This window comes from Nothobranchius furzeri, chromosome 2, assembly GCF_043380555.1.
Source record: "Nothobranchius furzeri strain GRZ-AD chromosome 2, NfurGRZ-RIMD1, whole genome shotgun sequence".
NCBI lineage: Eukaryota > Metazoa > Chordata > Actinopteri > Cyprinodontiformes > Nothobranchiidae > Nothobranchius > Nothobranchius furzeri.
In genome coordinates, this window is record NC_091742.1 from 88,462,961 (window position 1) to 88,484,039 (window position 21,079).

At 40.8% G+C, this 21,079-nt stretch overlaps 2 protein-coding genes across 2 annotated transcripts in view; one reads left to right on the forward strand and one right to left on the reverse strand.

The window, feature by feature from the left end:
• Nucleotides 1-21,079, reverse strand: part of LOC107395517 (zinc finger protein 91) — a 72,577-nt gene that overhangs the window by 43,110 nt on the left and 8,388 nt on the right. Inside the window, exons 4-23 of the mRNA XM_070542380.1 lie at nucleotides 20,017-20,076; nucleotides 19,848-19,865; nucleotides 17,824-17,872; nucleotides 16,357-16,406; nucleotides 16,245-16,303; nucleotides 15,788-15,939; nucleotides 15,379-15,726; nucleotides 14,881-14,990; nucleotides 14,704-14,800; nucleotides 13,940-13,992; nucleotides 13,412-13,448; nucleotides 12,856-12,951; nucleotides 12,589-12,808; nucleotides 12,356-12,531; nucleotides 11,963-12,156; nucleotides 9,276-9,357; nucleotides 9,030-9,093; nucleotides 7,548-7,732; nucleotides 5,890-5,973; nucleotides 5,194-5,303 (exon numbers count right to left, since the gene is read on the reverse strand). Of these exons, the coding sequence (XP_070398481.1) occupies nucleotides 5,194-5,303; nucleotides 5,890-5,973; nucleotides 7,548-7,732; nucleotides 9,030-9,093; nucleotides 9,276-9,357; nucleotides 11,963-12,156; nucleotides 12,356-12,531; nucleotides 12,589-12,808; nucleotides 12,856-12,951; nucleotides 13,412-13,448; nucleotides 13,940-13,992; nucleotides 14,704-14,800; nucleotides 14,881-14,990; nucleotides 15,379-15,726; nucleotides 15,788-15,939; nucleotides 16,245-16,303; nucleotides 16,357-16,406; nucleotides 17,824-17,872; nucleotides 19,848-19,865; nucleotides 20,017-20,076 (2,244 nt within the window). The remainder of the gene's footprint in view (nucleotides 1-5,193; nucleotides 5,304-5,889; nucleotides 5,974-7,547; nucleotides 7,733-9,029; nucleotides 9,094-9,275; nucleotides 9,358-11,962; nucleotides 12,157-12,355; nucleotides 12,532-12,588; nucleotides 12,809-12,855; nucleotides 12,952-13,411; nucleotides 13,449-13,939; nucleotides 13,993-14,703; nucleotides 14,801-14,880; nucleotides 14,991-15,378; nucleotides 15,727-15,787; nucleotides 15,940-16,244; nucleotides 16,304-16,356; nucleotides 16,407-17,823; nucleotides 17,873-19,847; nucleotides 19,866-20,016; nucleotides 20,077-21,079) is intronic.
• On the forward strand, nucleotides 14,734-20,997 carry LOC107395520 (uncharacterized). Its single transcript, XM_054734705.2, has 6 exons — nucleotides 14,734-15,078; nucleotides 15,375-15,422; nucleotides 15,520-15,789; nucleotides 15,876-16,121; nucleotides 16,226-16,426; nucleotides 18,612-20,997. The coding sequence occupies exons 1-6, from the start codon at nucleotides 15,048-15,050 to the stop codon at nucleotides 18,692-18,694; spliced, it is 879 nt and encodes a 292-aa protein (XP_054590680.2). The 5' UTR covers nucleotides 14,734-15,047; the 3' UTR covers nucleotides 18,695-20,997.

Genomic DNA, 21,079 nt, shown 5'->3' on the forward strand with positions numbered 1-21,079 from the left:
TAAATCTGAAATGGCAAATAATGATATTGTCACCTCTTTATCAACGTTGATCAACGCCAGATCGGACGAACTGAAGATGTTGGTTAAGGATAATACAGCGCAAATCTCGAGCCTGAGGGGAGATTTGGATGTCCTCTGCAAGCAAGTGGTTGAGGTAAAGGGTAAGGTCTCTCAACTCGAAATCACTGTTACGGAAGAAAAAAAACAGCTTCTCACGCTTGAATCGCGCATTAATGAAATGGAGAGATATTCGAGGCGCTGGAATCTAAAGTTACATGGAGTGTCTGAGAGGGTGGAAGACAAAGATGTGCGGAAAGAGGTGACCCGTATCTGCCAGGAGCTGCTGCCATCAGATGCTGAACGACTCCCAGATGTCATCGACACAGTCCACCGGGTCGGGGTGAAGAAACCGAGCGCCACCAGAGGCATCATCATACAGTTCTCCTCACGGATGCAAAGAGCTGCGGTGTGGGCTGCAGCGAAAAACTCATCCTACCTTCGAGGGAACGGTCTACGCTTCGCAGAAGATCTCTGCAAAGCTGATAGGGAAGCAAGGCTGAAACTCTGGCCGCTTGTGAGTGAAGCACGTAAGGCGGGGAAAATCGCATACTTTGTAGGAGGCCGTGCTTTTATTGAGAAAAAAAGAGATTTTCCCTACAGCCTGAGTTGAGGAGCTCGGCTACCACAACTCTCCACATTTGCTCCATGTTCCCCCAGACAATTTGCCTTAAGTTCTGCAAGTGACTGTTGGCTCATATGCCGTGCATTTATGTTGCATTCACATGCTCTTATACATTATTTTGATGCTGTTCTCGTATCAATCCTTCATATTGCTCGCAGGGTAAGAACTGTGCGATCAGCAAGTTAAAGTTCATCTTAATATCACAGGTTTGTCGTTATCCATAGTTTCTCTCAACGCCAGGGGTCTAAGGGATAACTTGAAACGAAAAGCTTTATTTTTGTTTGGGAAACAATGCAAAACTGATTTTTGTTTTTTTCAGGAAACTCATACAGGTGATGATGATGTCTGCTTTTGGAAATCTCAGTGGGGGAATGAGACCTTTTTCTCACATGCTACACAAAGGTCTGCTGGAGTTTGTACTCTTAAAAACACTTTTACTGGTAAAATAATACATACTGACTGTGACAATAATGGTCACTATATATGTCAGATTCTGGAAATATGTAATTACAACTTCATTCTAGTTAACATTTATGGATATAACTCGACAGGTGATAATAACAATTTGCTTACAATCGTAGAAAAGACTATTTGTTATTGGTTGGCTAAATTCCCTCATGCTTATCTAGTTATAGGAGGTGATTTTAATGTCACTTTGGACAACACCATGGATAGGTGGCCACCAGGTCCTCTGTCTAACGCTAATTTATACCTTAAATCAATAATGCAAAGATTTGATCTAATAGATATTTGGAGGAAAAAATACCCACATGACAGAATTTTTACCTGGGGTAATAAAACAAGAACCAGACAATCAAGAATAGATTTTTGGTTAGTTTCGAATAATCTCGAGGAATATGTCAAGGTTGACATCCTCTCGACCCCTTTGACTGACCACAAGGCCATCCAAATTAACATTTCTTTACTTCCTTCTTCCACCACACGCCAACATAATGCATACTGGAAACTCAACAGCTCCATCTTGTGTCATGACATAGTAAAAACCAAGGTTAAGGAACTAATACAAGCTTTTTGGAATGAGGCCCAGGCTGAAAAAGTATATGGGAGTAAATGGGAACTTCTAAAGTTTGAAGCTGGAAAATTTTTTAGAAAATACTGTAGTGAGCTAGCAAAATGCAAACGTTATGAAGAAGAAAAGGTGATTTCTAAAATAACACAGATGTCATCTATTTGTCCAGATAAGTTATCCCCTGAAGAACAAGAAACTCTATTGGAATTTCAAAATAAACTGGATAAACTCTATCAATCTAGAGCTGAAGGGGCTTTTGTAAGGTCCAGGAAGCAATGGCTGGAGGAAGGAGAGCAGAATTCAGCATACTTTTTTAGGCTAGAAAAATCCCAATCCAAAAATAATACCATTCATCAACTAAAAATAGACAATGTAATGTGTGACGATGCTAATCGAATTGCAAACTTTTGTTCCAATTTTTATAAGGAGCTATATAGCTCTCGTTATTGTGATGACAGTGCTGTCCGTTTTTTGGACTCTTTAACGAATGTTACTCCAATTAGTACGGCGGATCAAATGTTCTGCAATAGTCCAATCACCTTAAAAGAGATACTAGAGTCAATTAAAAGTTTAAAAAACAACAAATCTCCTGGGGTGGATGGACTCACGTCTGGATTTTATGTATCCTTCTCTGAAGAGCTAGCTCCATTTTTATTAGAGATCTTTAATGAGAGTATTTCCAAAGGTTTTCTCCCTCCAACTCTAACACAGGGCCTCATAACCCTGATCCCTAAACCTAAGAAGGATATCTCACTTATTGACAATTGGCGGCCAATTAGTCTCCTCAATAACGACTATAAAATTCTAGCTATTATATTTGCTAAGCGCCTAAAAAACGTGTTAGATAATATTATAGATGAGACGCAGTCTGGGTTTTTGAGGAACAGGCACATTTCTAACAACATTCGACTCGTACTTGACATAATAGATTACCCTGAACTAATTTCCAATGAAAGTTTTATCCTCTTCTTGGACTTTTACAAGGCATTTGACTCCATTGAACACAATTTTATCTTCAAAACACTAGAGAAATTTGGATTTGGGGATTTTTTTAGCAGAGCAATTAAAACCTTATACGCTAAGGGAAACAGTTCAATTAAACTAAAGAATGGCACATCTCCTAGGTTTCAAATAAATCGTGGGATTCGTCAGGGATGTCCCATCAGTCCTTATTTATTTATCCTGGCCACTCAATTATTGGCCTCTCATATCAAAATGAGCAACCTAAAAGGCATATCGATTGCAGATAGAGAAGTCATTATTAGTCAACTGGCTGATGACACAACCCTTTTCTTACGTGACTCATCTCAAATCTCCCTCGCTCTTGATGTTATTCAGGTTTTTTCCAAAGCTTCGGGCCTTTCTCTAAATATAAATAAATGTGAACTAATGGCAGTCAAGAACTGTGAGCTACCTTCCATCTGCAATATTCCAGTTAAAGAAGAAGTGACGTACCTAGGAATAGTTGTAACAAAAAACCAAAAAGACAGAGGTGACCTGAACTTTACCCCAATATTAGAAAGAACCAAAAAAAAATTTAACCAGTGGCTCCAAAGGGACCTTTCATTAAAAGGCAGAATACTACTCGCTAAGGCGGAAGGAATCTCCAGACTTGCATATGCTGCTATTTCTTTGGACGTTAATAAAACAGTTACAAAAGAAATTGATCAGATGCTTTATAAATTTATTTGGAAGAACAAAACTCATTATATTAAAAAATCAGTACTAATGAATAATTACAAAAATGGTGGACTCAATTTTTTTGATTTTAATATTTTAAACAACACATTCAAAATTAATTGGATTAAACATTATTTAAAAGACCCGATGTCTATGTGGAATATCATTTCCCATCAAATCTTCTCTAAGCTAGGTGGACTAAAATTTCTCTTACTGTGCAACTACAATATTGAACGTATACCTGTCTCTCTCTCAAATTTTCATAAACAAATGTTATTGGCTTGGTCTCTAATTTATAAGCATAACTTTTCTCCTAATAATTACCTTATATGGAACAATAAAGACGTCTGTTACAAAAGGAAATCCTTATTCTTTGACAATTGGTTTAGGAATGGCATTATAAAGATCAATCAGCTCTTTAATAAGGAAGGAAATTTATTTACTTATCAAGAATTTCTTTCTCATTATAAAACTCCTGTAACCCCTAAAGAATTTGCTATTGTTTTCGACGCTATTCCATCTGGTGTTATCATGCTTTTCAAAAGTTATACCACCCCACCATCTAACATGACCCCTTTGCCTGATCCAAGTGACACATTTATAGGGAAACTTTGTTTTCTATCGAGATTACGGCCAAATAAGCAGATTCGCTCCCTTTTTCTAGCTGATTGTGTTTCTGTACCACATGTTCTCCCTAAATGGAATTCACTTGTTCAATATGTGTCGTGGGAAAAAGTATGGACTCTACCTAACAGATACTTGCTTACAAACAAAGTCAAAGAAGTCACATTCAAACTCCTTCATCGCTATTATCCTGTTAAAACATTCCTGAGGAGATTCATTAAAGACTTTGATGTATCCTGTACTTTCTGCAAGGAGCACCCAGAAACTATCGACCACTTGTTCTGGACTTGTGAACACACTCGGAAACTATGGCAAGGCGTCTGTAGATTTATATTGGACCATATCCATGAGACCTTTGTATTACATTTTCATAATGTTCTGTTTGGATTTCTAGACTATCAGAGGGATTTGGAAAATGAACTGTTCATATCTAATCTCATCATATTGCTGACCAAGTTTTACATCCATAAATGTAAAGTGTTAAAGATAAGACCTTCCTTTTGTGTCTTGAAAAAAGAGCTTAAGCTTTATTTGAAAACAATCTCCACCTCGAACAATAACAAAGCCATTAAGACACTAAGTCTCTGCTCGAAATTTCAAATCTTTCCATAATTCATACTCTGTTGCATGTCTCGTATTGTTTCCTGTTTCGATCATCATTCTCATGTTTCATAATTTGTATGCAGTAACCCCTGGCGTTGAATCTGTTGGTATGTTTTTGTTATGTTTATACTGTTTCCATGTACTTCATAGTGGATATTGAGTCACTTATGTATATTGACTGTATTGTTTACGAACCAATATCCTAAATAAAGAATTAAAAAAAAAAAAAACCTCGGCTACTCCAAACACAGGCGACATCTTGCCACCAACCAGGAAGTGGAACTCATCATAGCTTTTATGATCTCCCTGCCTTGATTGTACAATGCTTTGGTCAGCTGCCATGCTATGTTTTAAATGTGCTTTATTAATAAAGGATGGATGGAAAATGATGTCATTTGTTTAGCAGGATGAGCTTCGCTGTTATGAGCTAGCCCCCCCCCCCCCCTCCTTCCCTTTTTCTGGCTTTTTAAATCAGCTCCAGTGTAAAGTGAACAGCGTTTATCACATGGTATAAATCCACCAATTAGTGTGCTGTGCGTGAGCACCACTTCCAGTGTGAACCTTGAAGGATTACCTGATAGTGAATGTAGTTTCCTGACAAACCACCTCAGCAGACACTGATCATCACACCTCCAGGCTGAACATGCCTTCTCATCACTGTATGGAAGCCATCTCCTCCTGGATCTGGAGAAGCAACAATATGAGACGCTACAAAACCCAATAAAACTCGTGTCCCATATAATAACTGTGAAATGATTTAGACTCGTTTGATCACATAAGCTGGAAGCTGCTGATGAAAAAGAACATAACTCCCATTAAAACTATAACAAAACGTGGGATTCTACACTTTTTGTAAAAAACTGACACGCTGTAACACAACTGGAAACTTGATTTTGAGTCTTTTGATCAAATAACCTCGAAGATATTGATTTATTAGTGTTTTCGGCATTTAGCTAACCATTGCTTTCAGGAGCGAGTCCACGGAGCAGAGCTGACCGCCGTCTCTGCCACAGCTCACGGTATGAAACCCATCTCTGAGCGTGGAGAGCCGCGGGGTGAACATCTGTCTCATATCCAGCTTAAACGAGCTTCACCGCGGTGGAAAAACAGCTCTGCTAAACACGGACCTGCTCTAAGAAGTCTACATCCGTTCAAAGTTCAGGCGAGTGTGTGTCTCAACCTCAAAGTGACATTTACGCTGCATTTCGTTACACTAACCTGCGTAAAAACCAGATTATACATTTAAATCCAACCAGAAAACGTAGCTGACCTTTCACCCCGTAACCGAGCTGAAATTAAAGTGGCGCATGCGTAGTGCTGTTGTCTTTTGGGGGCATTACTGCCACCTACCGACCTGGAGTAGACCAGCACCATCAGTGTTGTGGTCAGAAAAAAAGACTGTTTATAAAGCGACAGCACCCTTTTACTTTCAGTCAGATACAACTTTATGCTCAACAATTAACTAAAGAGGAAAATGAGTATAACAGAAACATTATGTGAACTAGGAAAATAGAAAGAAGAAGAAAATATCTTTTCTATAGCACCTCTCAATATAAAAATCACGAGGCGCTTCACAAAAAAAAACGTAAAATATAAAAAATAATTTAGAAAATGATTAAAATATATTTAAAATGAGCAAAAAATAGAAAATTGTGATAAAAATTCAAAGAAAGAGGATTGAGACACAGGAACAAAGAACACTGTCGCCACTTTATTGGGTACACCTTGTAGTACCAGGCTGGACCCTGTTTTGTCGTCAAAACTGCCTTAATCCTTTGTGGCATAGATTCAACAAGGTGCTGGAAACATTCCTCTGAGATTTTGGTCTATTGACATGATGCCCCCACACTCTGGACCTCTCTCCCCCTGAGCCTGAGATCAGTGGACTCAGTGGTCTCCTTTAAAAAGCAGCTGAAAACTCACCTGTTCAGGCTGGCTTTTGCGTGACCTTCATCACCACCCTCTACATATTCCACCTTTCCTCATTATCCACTGATTTCCCTCCTTCTATTCATTTTCTCTCTCCCTTTCTTTACTTTATTTTTTTACCACAATTTTTAGTTTTTTCTCCCATTTTAATCATATTTTTAATCCTTTTTTAAAATCTTTTTAATACTTTTTTTTGCGAAGTGCCTCGTGATTTTTATGCTGAGAGGCTTTATAGAAAATATTGTTTTCTTTCTTTCTTTCTTTCTTTCTTTCTTTCTTTCTTTCTTTCTTTCTTTCTTTCTTTCTTTCTTTCTTTCCATGATAGCATCACGCAGTTGCTGCAAATTTTTTCGGCTGCACATTCATGATTCAAATCTCCCGGGGCAACAGTGGCACAGGAGTTAGGTGCTCGCCCCGTAGTCGGAAGGTTGCAGGTTCGAGCCCCGCTCAGTCTGTCGCTGTCGTTGTGTCCTTGGGCAAGACATTTAACCCACGTTGCCTGCTGGTGGTGGTCGGAGGAATCGGTGGCGCCGGTGCTCGGCAGCCTCGCCTCTGTCAGTGCGCCCCAGGGCAGCTGTGGCTACATTGTAGCTCATCACCATCAGTGTGTGAATGGGTGAATGATTGATTGTGTTGTAAAGCGCCTTAGGGGGATTCCTGGACTCTAGAAGGTGCTATATCACATATGGGCCATTTACCATTTACCATTTCCACCACATCCCAAAGGTGCTCCATTTGATTGAAATCTGGTGACTGCTGAGGCCATTTGAGGACAGTAAAATCATTGACATGTTCAAGAAACCAGTATGAAATCATTATAGCTTTATGACATGGTGCATTATGCTGCTGGAAGGAGCCCTCAGAAGATGGCTACACTGTGGCCATAAAGTAATGGACATGGTCAGCAATAATATTCAGGTAGGCTGCGGTGTTGCAGTGACGATCAGTTAGTATTAAGGGGTCCAAAGTGTGCCAAGAAAATGTCCCCCACACCATTACACCACCGCCACCAGCCTGAACCATTCATACAAGGCAGGATGGATCCATGCTTTCATGTTGTTGATGCCAAATTCTGACCCTACCATCTGAATGTTGCAGCTGAAATTGAGATTCACCAGCATTTTTCCAATCTTCTGTAGTCCAGATTTGGCGAGCGACATTTGATGGACCATTCTCTGTAAACCCTAAAGATGGTTGTGCATGACAATCCCAGCAGATCTGAGTTTCTGAAACTCTCAGACCGTCTGGCCCATCAACCATGCAAAGTTCAAAGTCACTTCAATCACCTTTCTTCCCCATTCTGAAGGTCAGCTTGAACTGCAGCGGTTCATCTAGATCATGTCTACATGCCTAAATGCATTGAGGCTGCATGGTGGCGCAGTGGTTAGCACTGTTGCCTCGCAGCATGAAGGCTGCAGGTTCGAAACTCGGCTGCAGCCTTTCTGCGTGGAGTTGCGTGTTCTCCCCATGCATGCGTGGGTTTCCTCCGGGTACTCCGGTTTCCCCCACAGATCACAACATGCCCTATAGGTTATAAATTGTAAGTCGCTTTGGATAAAAGCGTCTGCTAAATGAATAAACATAAACATGTGATTGGCTGATTAGTCATTTGTGTTGATGAGCAGTTGGACAAGTGTACCCAATAAAGTGGCCAGTGAGTGTATTCACTTAAAGTTTTTTAACACCAATTAAATCTTTATTTCTTTGGCAGAGGGCTGTTCCAGAAAACAATAACTTGGAAATCTTGGAAGTTTTTGTGAATCTTTGTATTTTATGTGAAGTTTATAAATGTGTTCTAAAAGGCAGCTCAGGTCATTGTGCTGAAGCTAGTTAAATCTTTGTTGGAGCCTTTGTGAAAACTTTCTTTTACCTAATAAAGTTCAGTTCAAAAGTTTGAAACTAGCAAGTGTCACGTAGTTCCAGGATGCAGCCAGCAGGCGGCAGCACCAGATCACAACAAGCTGTCAGTCTCCTTTACAAAAGGGTTCAAAAGGCGACTGGACTTCTTTAATTTCTTGAAGAAAGAAGAAGAACTTCTTCACTTCTGACTGGAAAAAGGGAGAATCAAGCTCATAAACGGTGGCTGTCTATTGTTGCATGACGAGCAGAAACTCCCTCTGAATACCCCTCTTCCCTACCCCCTGATGGGCCGTTAGTCTCTATTGAGAGGGGGGTCTTGTATTGATTAGATGAAGGAGGGCGGGACTTATACGGAAACTGTTTTGGAATCACATGTAGAGCTGCAGTGTAGGTGCTGGAAAGATGAAATCTGAGTCGCCCCTTCCCCCATCCATTTGTTTTTCCTATTTGACATTGTGGCGCCGAGGGCACTTGTCAGGATGACCCTCATGCGCTCCGGAGGAAAAGTAATACTGAGGAGGCCGTTGTCCAGTGCAGACCCAAGTGTACTTTATTTACATTTTACTAAATTAAAATCTAGGCAGCACAACTCCACGCCTGCCGCTCCATCCATCACTCAACCCTCCACTCAACCCCAACAAACACAGAGCTGTATTTATAACAGGTATGACTAATTGGATTAATCCTAAAACCCAGACACAGGTAAGTAAAAAAAATCAATCTTTCATTACTCTTAAATTATCCTTAAATCATCATCTCTAAGATCTCGTTAAATAATTACAATACAAAAATAGAAACATCCTTAATCAATCTTAAAAACATTCAATGAAACTAATCTGCCTTCCTTAGAGCAATTTCACAGGTCACCCCTCCCATTCCTCCTGAATGGAATGCTCCGGAACCTTCTTTAGGTGCTCCAGCGACCCAGGGACTCTTTCAGCTGGAGCACCTCCAGAAGCACAAGGGAAACAGGTAAGTACAAACATTCAATCATTTACCACTTTAAATCCTCAATATTCATACCAACTCTTCTTCTTACATGTCCAAACGGCGCTTCACCCCTTCCAAATAAACATTAAACCAATTATTGAGCCTGGTTTCATTTATCCTACAATCAAAGCAAAAGCCTGTGTGTAATGGACTTGCTACATTACAGACATAGATGGCTTCCTTTACCCCTCTCCCAAACAATCTGTCATCTCTGTCAATAATGTGTATTTTGTTATCTCGTTGAAGGACTAACTCATATTTGCTTTTTACAGCCATGGAATATACACAATGTTAGATATTTGGCTGTAATTTGTGTTCCAGTAGTATAGAATAGTATAGCACCACTCAAGTTTTGGAAGACTGACAGCACCTAGGGATTTGCGCTGGTATAGTCTCTTATTCTTGGTTTCTCCCTACTCCATAAGCAAATACCCACAGCAGAATGTACTTTTTTCCAACATCTTTGTGATGATGCCAACAGCAGCATAGAGCTAAAAAGGTTTGTGCGTGGTAAGATATTCATTTTGATAAGTGATAAATGAGACTGGAAGGACTGGGAAGCACTGATTTTGCACAGTTCGCTTTACATCCTGAGATGTTACCAAAATGTTCCAAAGTTTGCAGAAGGAAATGTAAAAAATTAGGTTGGATTGCTTGTATAGATTAAAATATCGACAGGAGCGTGAGGTGTTATGTGCCATTATGGTGCCACTCCTCTAGGTTGTCTAAAAAATTGTGCAAAGGGCTCTGGTGAGAGACAACACAGGAATAGTGACAACAGGAAGCCCTGTTATGAAGGTCGAGACATTGTAAACCTTCAGGAGCAAGTGCTGCCCTTATCACCACTGCTGTTGGAATCACATACAAAGTTTGGATCATGGAGATAAAGCCTGTGCCAAAACCCATTTTTTGGCACACAGACTATAGATATCCCCATTCGAACAGATGAAATGCCGTCTCAGGATTCATTTAGAGAATAACATTCTTGTTAGGAGGGATTTAGTTGGATCAGCCAGTATCAGAAGATGCATACCGTGAGTTTATGAAACCTGTTTGATCATGATGGACAAGATGTGGCATATGATGCATTTTTAAAGAGGGACTGTACACATCAGAAAACGTAACTCCACCCCTAGTCAAGATTTGAAAAATGCTATGAAAGTGGGCGTGGACATGCGTGGGGAATTTCCATCCCGGGAGGGAGGGGGAGTGGGAGGAGACTGTACCGATGACGTGAAAAATTTCCAGCCCCAGTCAATCACACATTTAAAATGCAGTAGCCACAGTTAAACCCACAGGGGGCAGCACTAAGACGTTTTAATCAAGTTTACACAAACATGTCGACAAATGCACAGAAACAGAAATATTGCATTTGTAAAGACCCAATTATACAGTACACACACACACACACACACACACACACACACACACACACACACACACACACACACACACACACACACACACACACACACACCAGTTATTTTGGGGTTTAGTTACTCTAAGTTTTTAAACACAGGAAAAGTTTTTTAAAAGGCTTCTTAAAAAATAGAATAACTTGAAATGAATTCAGAATAAAAATAGAACGAATGTACAAAATTATTTTCTTGTCTCATAGCTAATACTTTTGCATATATTTGCATGCCGGTGTTTTTCAAAAAGACTGAGAGGATGACATTTTACCTTTTTCTACAATAAGAAAATGATAGCCACATTGCAGCCATCAGCAAACGTCCATTACACATTGAATAATGTAGCATTTCTAATAGAAAGGGACCAAGCTGAGTCCAGAATGCAATGTGAAGCTTGGGAAGGATCCCACTGATGCCTGCTGATCTACCTTCATACTACGTACAGCTTGTGTTAATTATTTTAACCCTCTGGAGGCAGGCGTTACAGATTTGCAACAGTTAAAACCTACCTGCCTGGTTACTCCACACATGTATTTCATGAACATTTTTTAACTCCGAAGTACCCCTGAAGGACTTAGCTGTTCTTCCTTTATCAAAACTTATTTTGAGCCTTAATGTAAGTGCAGGGGGTCTGCATTTTCAGATGTGATTTTAGGGAATTCAACTGAATTTAGAAAACTATTGCTTCTCTCTTCATAGTGATGTACTTCTGAGGTATGATGGTTTAACGCTTTTACAAACAGGATCAGTTGTGATGGTTTCCTGCAGGAATAGCTGATAACTGTCCACAGCTTCTGATTTTAAGAGCAGCAAGGCGACTAAGATGGGCATCATTTAAATAGTGCTTCTGTCAGGTTCTGTGCATTTGAAATTCTGCTTTCTGTCTCAGCAAACGTAACTCTTCCATTGGTTTCTGTCATTTTTTGGTATTCTCAGCCATCATTTTTCTTGCCATGTCCAAGTCTATTTCAGGTTTCTCCTTTTCTAGCTTCTTTAAATTTGTTGGTTTATTTGATCTTGATGCAAATCAGAAATGTTTCTAGCTTCATGGGGAGGAGAAAGGCCTGATGACACATTAGAAGCCAATAAAATGTTCTGGATACTGAGAACCACTGGCTTAGAGACTTATTTCCTGACAGGTGGACATCTCACCTCTGATTGGCTCAGCAAATCTACTGCTGACCCCGTTTGCTTTGCTTTGATGTTTTGTCTCCACAAATAAAACAAGCCTGAAGGAGTTCTGCCGTGTGGCGGAGTTCGCTGGAGCAACCATCACCAGTCTTTGTCGTTGCGAGCCAAGTTGGGTGAATCCGTGCTGAATGCTGATGGCGTGACGGAGATCTAGACTTCTCAGAACCAAGAGTTTTCAGTCTATTTTGTATCAGAAGCTGATTCGGGAAAAAGGAGTAAAAGACACTTTTCACATTCAGCCTGCATGTTAAACCCCAAGTGACCGATCATTTAAAAAAAATAACAAGTCAAAATGTTTTTTTTCAGTGAACCTCTATTTAAAAGGCAACGAGCAGAACCACTCAGAGACTAAACAGCAAATGGATCTGGATGTGGAGCTCCAGTTTGAAAGAAATGACACGAGCCAGACAGGAAGTGAGACGTGTTCCAGTGAGGTGCATCTGGTTCATTTCAGCCCTCTCTGCATTAAAGGAGCTGAGGTGGAGAGAGTTCCCTCCTTTAAATTTCTCGGGATTTACATCTCTGAGGATCTGTCATGGACAATCAATACCACTGCCTTGGCCAAAAAAGCACAACAGCGGCTGCACTTCCTGAGAGTCCTGAAGTGGAATAGGCTGCAGACCAACCTCTTGGTGTCTTTTTATTGAGCGGTCATTGAGAGCGTGATGACTTACGCTATCCCTGTGTGGTACGTCGGGTGCACAGTAGCTGATAAAAACAGATACCAGAGGGTCATTAGAGCGGCGGAAAAGGTGATTGGATGCACCCTTCCCTCCTTGGACACTATCGCCCTGCAGAGGTGTCTCACTAGAGCAAGGACCATCTCCAGGGACATTTACCACCCAAACCACTACCTTTTTGCCATGCTGCCATCTGGGAAAAGGTTCAGATCCCTCAGCTGCAGGACCGACAGACTGAGGAAGAGTTTCTTTCCCTGGGCTATTAGAACCCTGAATGGACAGAAAAATCAACCCTATTGCTATTATTTATTGTATTTTGTAATGTTTTTGTTTTTATTGCATGGTGCATATTGTACTTGTTTTAGCTATTTTTCTTAGTATTTTTAGCGGATGCCTAATGTGGAGCTCTAGGAAATTTTGTTGAATGTGCAATCATTTAATGACAATAAAGGATATCTAATCTAATCTAATCTAATCTAATCTAAAATGAAACCCATGTTGTATCACCAGCTTTAGTTTTATTAATGATGGCGGGGATAGCAGTTCACAGTGGTAACAGTTCACTTCTGTTTTGAAAGCAAATCTTTAAATGTATTATGTCAAATTCCTGATTGCTTGCTCCTCTTGTGCACAGACTTCATGAGATATTTAGTGAAACATGCTTTAGCGAGCCTTCTAAAAGCATTGTTAATTCAAAAGAACCTTCCCAGGCTAGATTAGGATTAGGAACCATGGGGTGGGAAGCTGTCTCTGGACATCCTGGGCAGCTAAAAGATGGGAAAAAAAAGTCTCTTTTGTCAAAATGTGTTTTTATAAAGTTCAAAGTTGTGCATGAAAAAAAACATGCAAGCGCCACACGTGTAATAGATTACAGTTATTTAATGAGCCATAAGGCGTGGGATTCCATAGGAAATATGGAATCCACCTTCTGGATCGGTGGGTTATTTAAACCAGAAGATTGGATCTTTTTATTGCAGGGATTAGATAACCGCTCCGTATTCACTCGGAGACAACAGAAGAAAGAGAGTCAAGTTTAAAAGTTAAGAATTTTATTACTAACAAATTAAACTAGACTGACTTTAAATCTAAATGTATGGTGTAACTAAAATGGATGAGACGATGAATGGATGACGTTAATCAGAACCAGCAAATCCGAAGAAGCGATTGTTCTAATGGGAACCGAAGGTGCTGTCTTCGCATTAAACTTTGGTTATGTGGTTCAGAAACACATGAGACACCATCATGTTGGTCTACCTACCCTTGGTGGAAGTCCTCTGTAGTTCAGGAATATCGAGGTCCAGTAGACCCTCTCTAGAACCGAGCCAGTAGGAAAAGCCGCGGTTCCGATCAAACCCGTCTTTGAGTTACTTCCGGGTACACAACAAGTTATTGGCGTCTGGTGAGACCCAAGCCTGGGTCCAGAAGGTTGAGCTTTTATTCTGAAAGGAACTGCTGCTGCTGTTGGAATAGCGACTGAATTTTTCAGCTTGTCGTTGTTCTTTCGGTTAAAGAGTTTAGATCAGGATTGGCCACTCCGTCACTTTCTCTGGAACGCTTTGAACTGGCGTTAGAGCTGACGTGGCATAGTTTTATACTTCGGATGTTATGGTTTATTGTCGAATGAAAAATTACCAAACACCGTCAGAAGCACGCCTCCGTCAGATCTGTAAGATTCTCATTGGATCAGTGAAAGTAATGTGTTGTGTCTTTTAACGCTACGTGAGATCAGTCCTGTTGGAACACTTAAAGTTACAGTACCTTTATATTCTATAGGATTATAATAAAGTAATTAATATTTTGATTTCACAGATCGGTCACATCTTATTTATTGACTAACACTTGATGGATTAGCTTTATTAAAATAGAGTTCTTTGATTAATTAAAAGAAAAGAGTTCATTCTTCATTCTTCTGTTGAGCTGAAAATAAGCAGGTTAGAAGGAATGCATGAGACCTTGAGACCATATCTCATGCAGACTAGTCTTGAGCAAAGAAGGGAAAAAACACATGTTCCGTTCCGTTACACATGCATGTTTTTCCTCCTCTGCATCGTGTCAGCATCAGCTGATCCACCACCATTAAAAATAAAGAAAACCTTGTGACATATTGGTATCACTGACTCTAAAATAAAGAGAGACGTGTGTCTGTAGCTTCTCAGAAGCGTTGAGGCTTATAATGAGGCTGGCTAATCAGAAATAAACCTGCAGCCCAGAGCAGTGAGGCGGTTTCAGCTCTCATTGCATCAGCTCTTTCTAACATGTGCATGAACACATGAACATGTTCTGATGTATCAACCGCGTCTCTGAGACCGCTGTGGTTCACAAGGATCAAGTGTTTCTGAGGAAATGAGCTTCGCTGTTCAGTCATCATGAAGACCGTGTTCGTGTCTCTCCTCTTTGGTGAGTCTGCTACAGGTTCTCGACCCTCACCCGTTCATGTCTGCTATGATATGAAATTCTGCAGCGACTTAGTTTAGATGACCTCGTTCTTCTCAACAAGACAGAATATCAGGATTAAACTAGAGTTTATAAAACGGGAATATAATAAATCTGCTAAGCATCAACATGCGACGAGGTTGCCACCACCACGGCCGCAGTCTCAGCTTTTACCTGTTCAGGCCAGATGTTCTTATGGGATGGGTGTGTGTAGGGTGTCAGATTGCTGACCTTTGACCTCCAATGATCGCTGATTCAAGTTACAGGTATGTCCATGCTGCTGTCGACTGGATCACCCGCATCTGCAGGTGAGTCCAGATGGTGATAGTGGTGGTTGAAATCAACAACAGACCAGCAACGATGTCATTAAATTTGTTCTTCTCTGTATCTCTGTATGTCCTCCAGTGTCTCTGACCATCAGCCCAAATCTTCAGCAGGTCTTCGTAGGAGAGTCTTCCATGTCTCTGAGTTGTGTTGAGGATGGACAGGCTGCTGATGGACGGACAGTGAAGACGACCAACGAAGGACAACCTGCTGGCTGTGGAACAGCTGGTCCTCATTCTGGGAAGGTTAAAGGTTCCTCCTGTGTTCTGGATCTCATGAAACCCTTCACTGCATCATACTGGTGTGGGACCAGCTCAGGACCGAGAGAGCAGATCACCATCATCGTTACTGGTACATGAACTGGTTCCATCTGCTGCAGCACATCATCTGGACATGATTCTGCTCTGATAAACTAACTGTGTGTTTTTGTTGTCCAGAGGGAAATCTGATCCTGGACATCCCTGCGCTTCCTGTAGAGACAGGAAATGACGTCACCCTGCGCTGCAGACAGAAAGATCGTGGTCCAGTTTCAGCTTACTTCTACTTTAATGGAAGTCTTGTTCAAAATCAAGAACAAGATGAAGAACACATCATCCATAACGTCCAGTGTTCTGATGAAGGCTACTACTCGTGCTACACTCATTTACATAGAGATTCTCCTCAGAGCTTCCTGAGGGTCAGAGGTGAGGGCAGTGGCATCACTTCCTGTTTAAACACAAGAACTAATCTGCTGAGCTGATAATAAACAGCTGTGTGACTGAAGCAGCTTCTGTCATTCCTCCTGCAGATCCTCCTCTTCCTCACACCACCACAGCTTCCACTCCTCCCGGAGACTCTTCTGCTCCATCAGCTGTCTTCATCCCTCCTAAAAACACAAGCTGTCCTCCTCTTTTCTATCCTCGGCATCTCGTCTATCACCTGATAGTCTTCTGTCCCTACTGCATCTCCACCATCCTGCTGGTGTCAGTCTGCAGACACAGGAAATCAGGTCAGTCACCAACAACTAGAAATCAACAGGTTGAGCGGGTTGTCCAGTAATCGGAAGGTTGCAGGTTCGATCCCAGCTCCGGACAGAGAATTCTGCTGTTGTGTCCTTGGGCAAGACACTTAACCCACCTTGCCTGCTGGTGGTGGTCGGAGGGACCGGTGGTGCCTGTGCTCGGGAGCCTCGCCTCTGTCAGTGCGCCCCAGGGCAGCTGTGGCTACATTGTAGCGCATCACCACCAGTGTGTGAATGAGTGTGTGAATGGATGAATGATACACTGTAGTGTAAAGCGCTTTGGAGTCCTTACTCTGAGAGGCGCTGTACAAGTGCAGGTCATTTATCATTTCACAAACTTTCGTCCTCCATCCTAGTGTTTTTTAGGGTTCTACAATCCTGCAAGGCACTTACACACACACACACACATACACACACACACACACACACACACACACACACTAGGGGCTGCATGACTTAGTTTTTTTTAAAGTCAATCGTCAAGTAATGAAAATCGAGTCGACTTCGACTAGTCGTTGATGACGTCATACACATTTTGGGGGGGGGGGTCGCTGGAGTTTTTGACAATTAAAATTGCGTCCACATTTTCTAAGTTAAACGCATATCTTTTAACAACGGAAGTTTCTGCTTCTTTCTGCTTCAGCCCTTTCCCCTGGTTAGTTCTGGTTGGCGCTGGCAGGGGGCGTGTTTAGCAAAAATAAATAAATAAATAAAAATAGATGTATTGCTTACATTATATTACAGTACATGATAAGATAATCACTTTCTGAATCAATCAATCAATTTCTGAAAAATCCTACATAATTCCTGAAAGGGGAAATCTCCTTATTGCAGCTTTAACACCTCTGCCACTGTCACCGCCATTAAAGGGACTTTACGGCATTTTGAATTTTTATGCTCGCGATTGCCCCCCTCAGGCCAAAAGCATAATGGCAGCTTCAATAGTAGGCTCGTGCATGAGGCGCGCATGCTGTACGTGCACACTCCTTAACGAAAATAACAGCTGAGACAGTCCCGTGTGTGTGTGTGTGTGTGTGGCCCAGAGGACAGAGGACGGGAGAACGCGCAGCTAATTAATTCATGTGGTTCTGTAACTTTCTCTTCAGCACAGCCGACAAAGGTTTAAGATGGGTCAGTCCTCCTGCATGCTCAGATCATTCCCTTCCCTTGCTTGAATAATTGTTCCAAAATGAAAGTTAAACCCACATCTTTTTTTTATCTGTGAATTCAATGCCGTTCGGCTAGTCTCAAATAAAAATTTGGGCATCTTTCTGTAAAAAAATATTATTAATGTAAAACAGAAACTCTAAATAAACTATATTCACAGTCAGAATCAAACCCAGGACCTCTGTACGGGAGTCCGACGTTTTACTAGATGAGCTTACGCGCCATTGACGTCCTTTGCATCCATAACATTTATATCCATGATGACAGCTGAAACAACGTTCAAAGAACGGTTCAGAGCGAAAATGGCTATTTTGTTGCTAATGTGCAGGAAATATCTAGAAGAAAGTAGCCAAGGGTCCTCAGAAATGTAGCTAGCTTTGTCACTAGGCGTTAGGAACAGCTAAAGCGACGGATAGCAAATGCTACGGGCGATGCCTGAGCGTGAACGCGCATGAAGCAGCCTGCTCGACCCCAGCAACTCTCTTTTTCTGTGATTTTACAGAAAAACTGGCAATCACAGTAAAAATGCTAGGGCTCATTCTACATGACCAGGGCATTGGTCGTTATCGGCCATGTTACCATTACCTGCCATTTTTATAGCAGAAAGTTTTATTCTATTTTATTCTATTTTTAATCTTATTTTGTTTTCATGTTATATGTAGCACATTAGTACCAAAGCAAGTTCCTAGTTTGTGAATTGTTTGTTCACTGACAATGGCAATACACCTTTTCTGATTCTGATTGCAGGAGAATGTATGAAGAAGACATATATTATTTCTACACATGTTTTGGCTGTCAAACTTCCATAATGCCCCTTTAATGATGTTGACTACAAACAAAACTATCCAGAACATCAAACACTTCAACAGTTTTATAAAACACGAGAAATGCTGAAAGTTTATAATCTCTCTGACCTTTTCACACGCGGTCATTAGTTAGCTAACAGTAAAACAACCAATCACACTAAAGAGCATTGTCTCATCAAATATTTTAACTCTACCCACAGGAAACCTACCAGCTGTCTCCGTGGAGACCACCCAGCCTGTTCAACACGACGATGATGTCATCGCTGATGTCGCCTCCGAGTAGTGCTTCTGATGAATGATTTTATTCAACAACTTATATTAAAACAAAAACAAATTGAATTTAATTTAGTTTCCACCAATTTAGCAACACATTCTACAAGTGGTGGAAATTTTCCTATTTCCTAATTACAGGCAACAGAAAACTTTTAATAAGAATCAGAAAGAGAGAAATAAAGAAGGAAAGAATGATTCCAGACAGAGACTAATTAAACCCAATTGTAATCTATTAGTTACAGATAAAATGTTAATGAAGATATTTACTTTGATTTTCAGCAATTATTTTCTGCCACAAAAGGGTTCTGATGCTGATTTGTTGTTATTTGGCTGCTTTTATGTTTTCCTTGTGTTTTCACAACTTTGGCCCAATCCCAATACTCGCATTGCGTCCTATGGTTTTCAGCAGGGGCATGTCCAGGGAGTGGCCTGGGGTAGCACATGCCACCCTTAGAATCTGATTGGCCACCCCAGGTGCCACCCTACTAAGTTCCAGTTTAAATTTAATTTACATTGTTGACAAAAGGCTTGAGTTATAAACTCCAAAAATAGTGAGTGGTAGCATGCACCTTTAACATTGTCTTCTAGTCCAGGCCTACAGAACATTTCTGTAGTATTAATATTATTATTTTTTCATATTCACATAAATAGTATTTAGAGTCCCACTCAACTCAGTTGGTGGTGATAATGCAACAAGAAGTGACTTGCTAACCACCACAAAACTAGAAGATGAATAGAAAAAAATGGTAATTGTGCAATGTGGAACTCCAAAATTCACTAGAAAGTAAATAAATAAACGAATTGTGTAAATAAATCAATAAGCATAACCATTGGTGCCACCCATGCATAAACAAGTGTCCCACATGGGCCACCCCATTTTAAAAGTCCTGGACACGGCTCTGGTTTTCAGCAAAGTACACTTGGAGGAAGTGTGCAGTAAGTTGCATGTTGTACTGTTGCATGCTTTAGGCCCATGCTTGTTTTTAACTAGGGAAGCTGAGCTGGATTAACTGTTATTAATTGGGTTTTTAAGCTGTATGTTTTAGTCCATGTATTTTTTATGTTGAAATAGTTGCCTTTACAATGTTGTGCATGGCTTTGTTTGGCCCTTGGCCCAAGTGAAGGCGCTATATAAATAAAGATGAATGTGACCGTGAACATACCTGGGGTGCTAATTATAGCTGATGACAGGGTCATCGCAGCACGATCAGAACATGAACATGATGAGATTTAGCAAAAGATCGTGGAGAGAGTGAAAGCTGCAAATGTGAAGTTCAATAAGGACAATATTCAATTCAAAGTGGAATCTGTGAAATATATAAGGCACATCACCACAGCCGTTGGTCAGAAAGCTGACGAAATAAAGATCATAGCCATAGTTGACACGCCCACCTTAGAGGACAAGTAAGGTCTCCAAGGCTAGAAGAAGAAACAATTTTTTAAAGAGCCTCTCAAGATAAAAATCACTAGGTCCTTCATAAGAATAAACAGTAAAAAAAAGTACATACAGAAAGCATTCAGACCCCATCAACTTTTTACTCTTAGCTTTATTGCAGCCATTGTCTAAAGTCAATTATTTTTTTCCTCATAAATGCACACACAGCACCTCAAATTGACAATAGAACTTTAGAAATTTCTGCAGATTTACTAAAAAAGAAAAACTGAAATATTATTTTATGAGCATTTAAAACACGCCACACAAGACAAAGAGCAAAAAAAGAAGTATTTTAATAATCGATTAAATCGATTAGTTGTTTCAGCTCTAGTTTTATTACAATTATCCAACGTTTGCCGCGTTCCGGATCATGGGGAAACCTGTAGAAGGCTCATTCCTTATTCCGTCTGTTCTGCATCCTGGGGCACAACAGGAATCTACCATATTTCCCATTTGATTGAGTTTTCTGACAATAACAAATAGTCCAGCTGCGGGCTTCTGCCTGCCAATATGGCGCAGTTTCGATTTGAACTGTTGCATGCCGGGAGAAGTGACGTCAACTCCCGGAGCTCTATAGGAACCTCTGCAGCTCCTACCAGGACTCTGGCTAGCCAATCACGGCTCTCTAGAGGGGTTTCAAACACATAAAGAGCTGTGATTGGTCCATAATGGTGGGCCAATCATAGTGCTCTATCTGCTTAGTGAACAAATCACAGAGCTTTATCCGCTTTGTGGGCCAATCAGGGCACTCTATATGCCTGGTGGGTGGGATGATGCAACAGAGTGGAACAAGAGTATGTCACATTCATTGTCCAGTGGAATGTGGAGATCATTTGAAAGAAAACGGTAGAACCCGCCCCACAACTGAGAGCCGTCAATGGAGCGTGGCCAGACTAAATAATACATTTATTTAGTCTGGCTTGCCAGGCTAGGGGCCAAAACTTGACTTTGGAAAAAGTC

Coding starts and splice junctions, on each gene's coding strand:
- LOC107395520 (XM_054734705.2), top strand. CDS start 15,048: ATGAAGACCGTGTTCGTGTCTCTCCTCTTTG. Junction 15,079..15,374: donor GTTCGTGTCTCTCCTCTTTG/GTGAGTCTGCTA, acceptor CGCTGATTCAAG/TTACAGGTATGTCCATGCTG. Junction 15,423..15,519: donor TGGATCACCCGCATCTGCAG/GTGAGTCCAGAT, acceptor TATGTCCTCCAG/TGTCTCTGACCATCAGCCCA.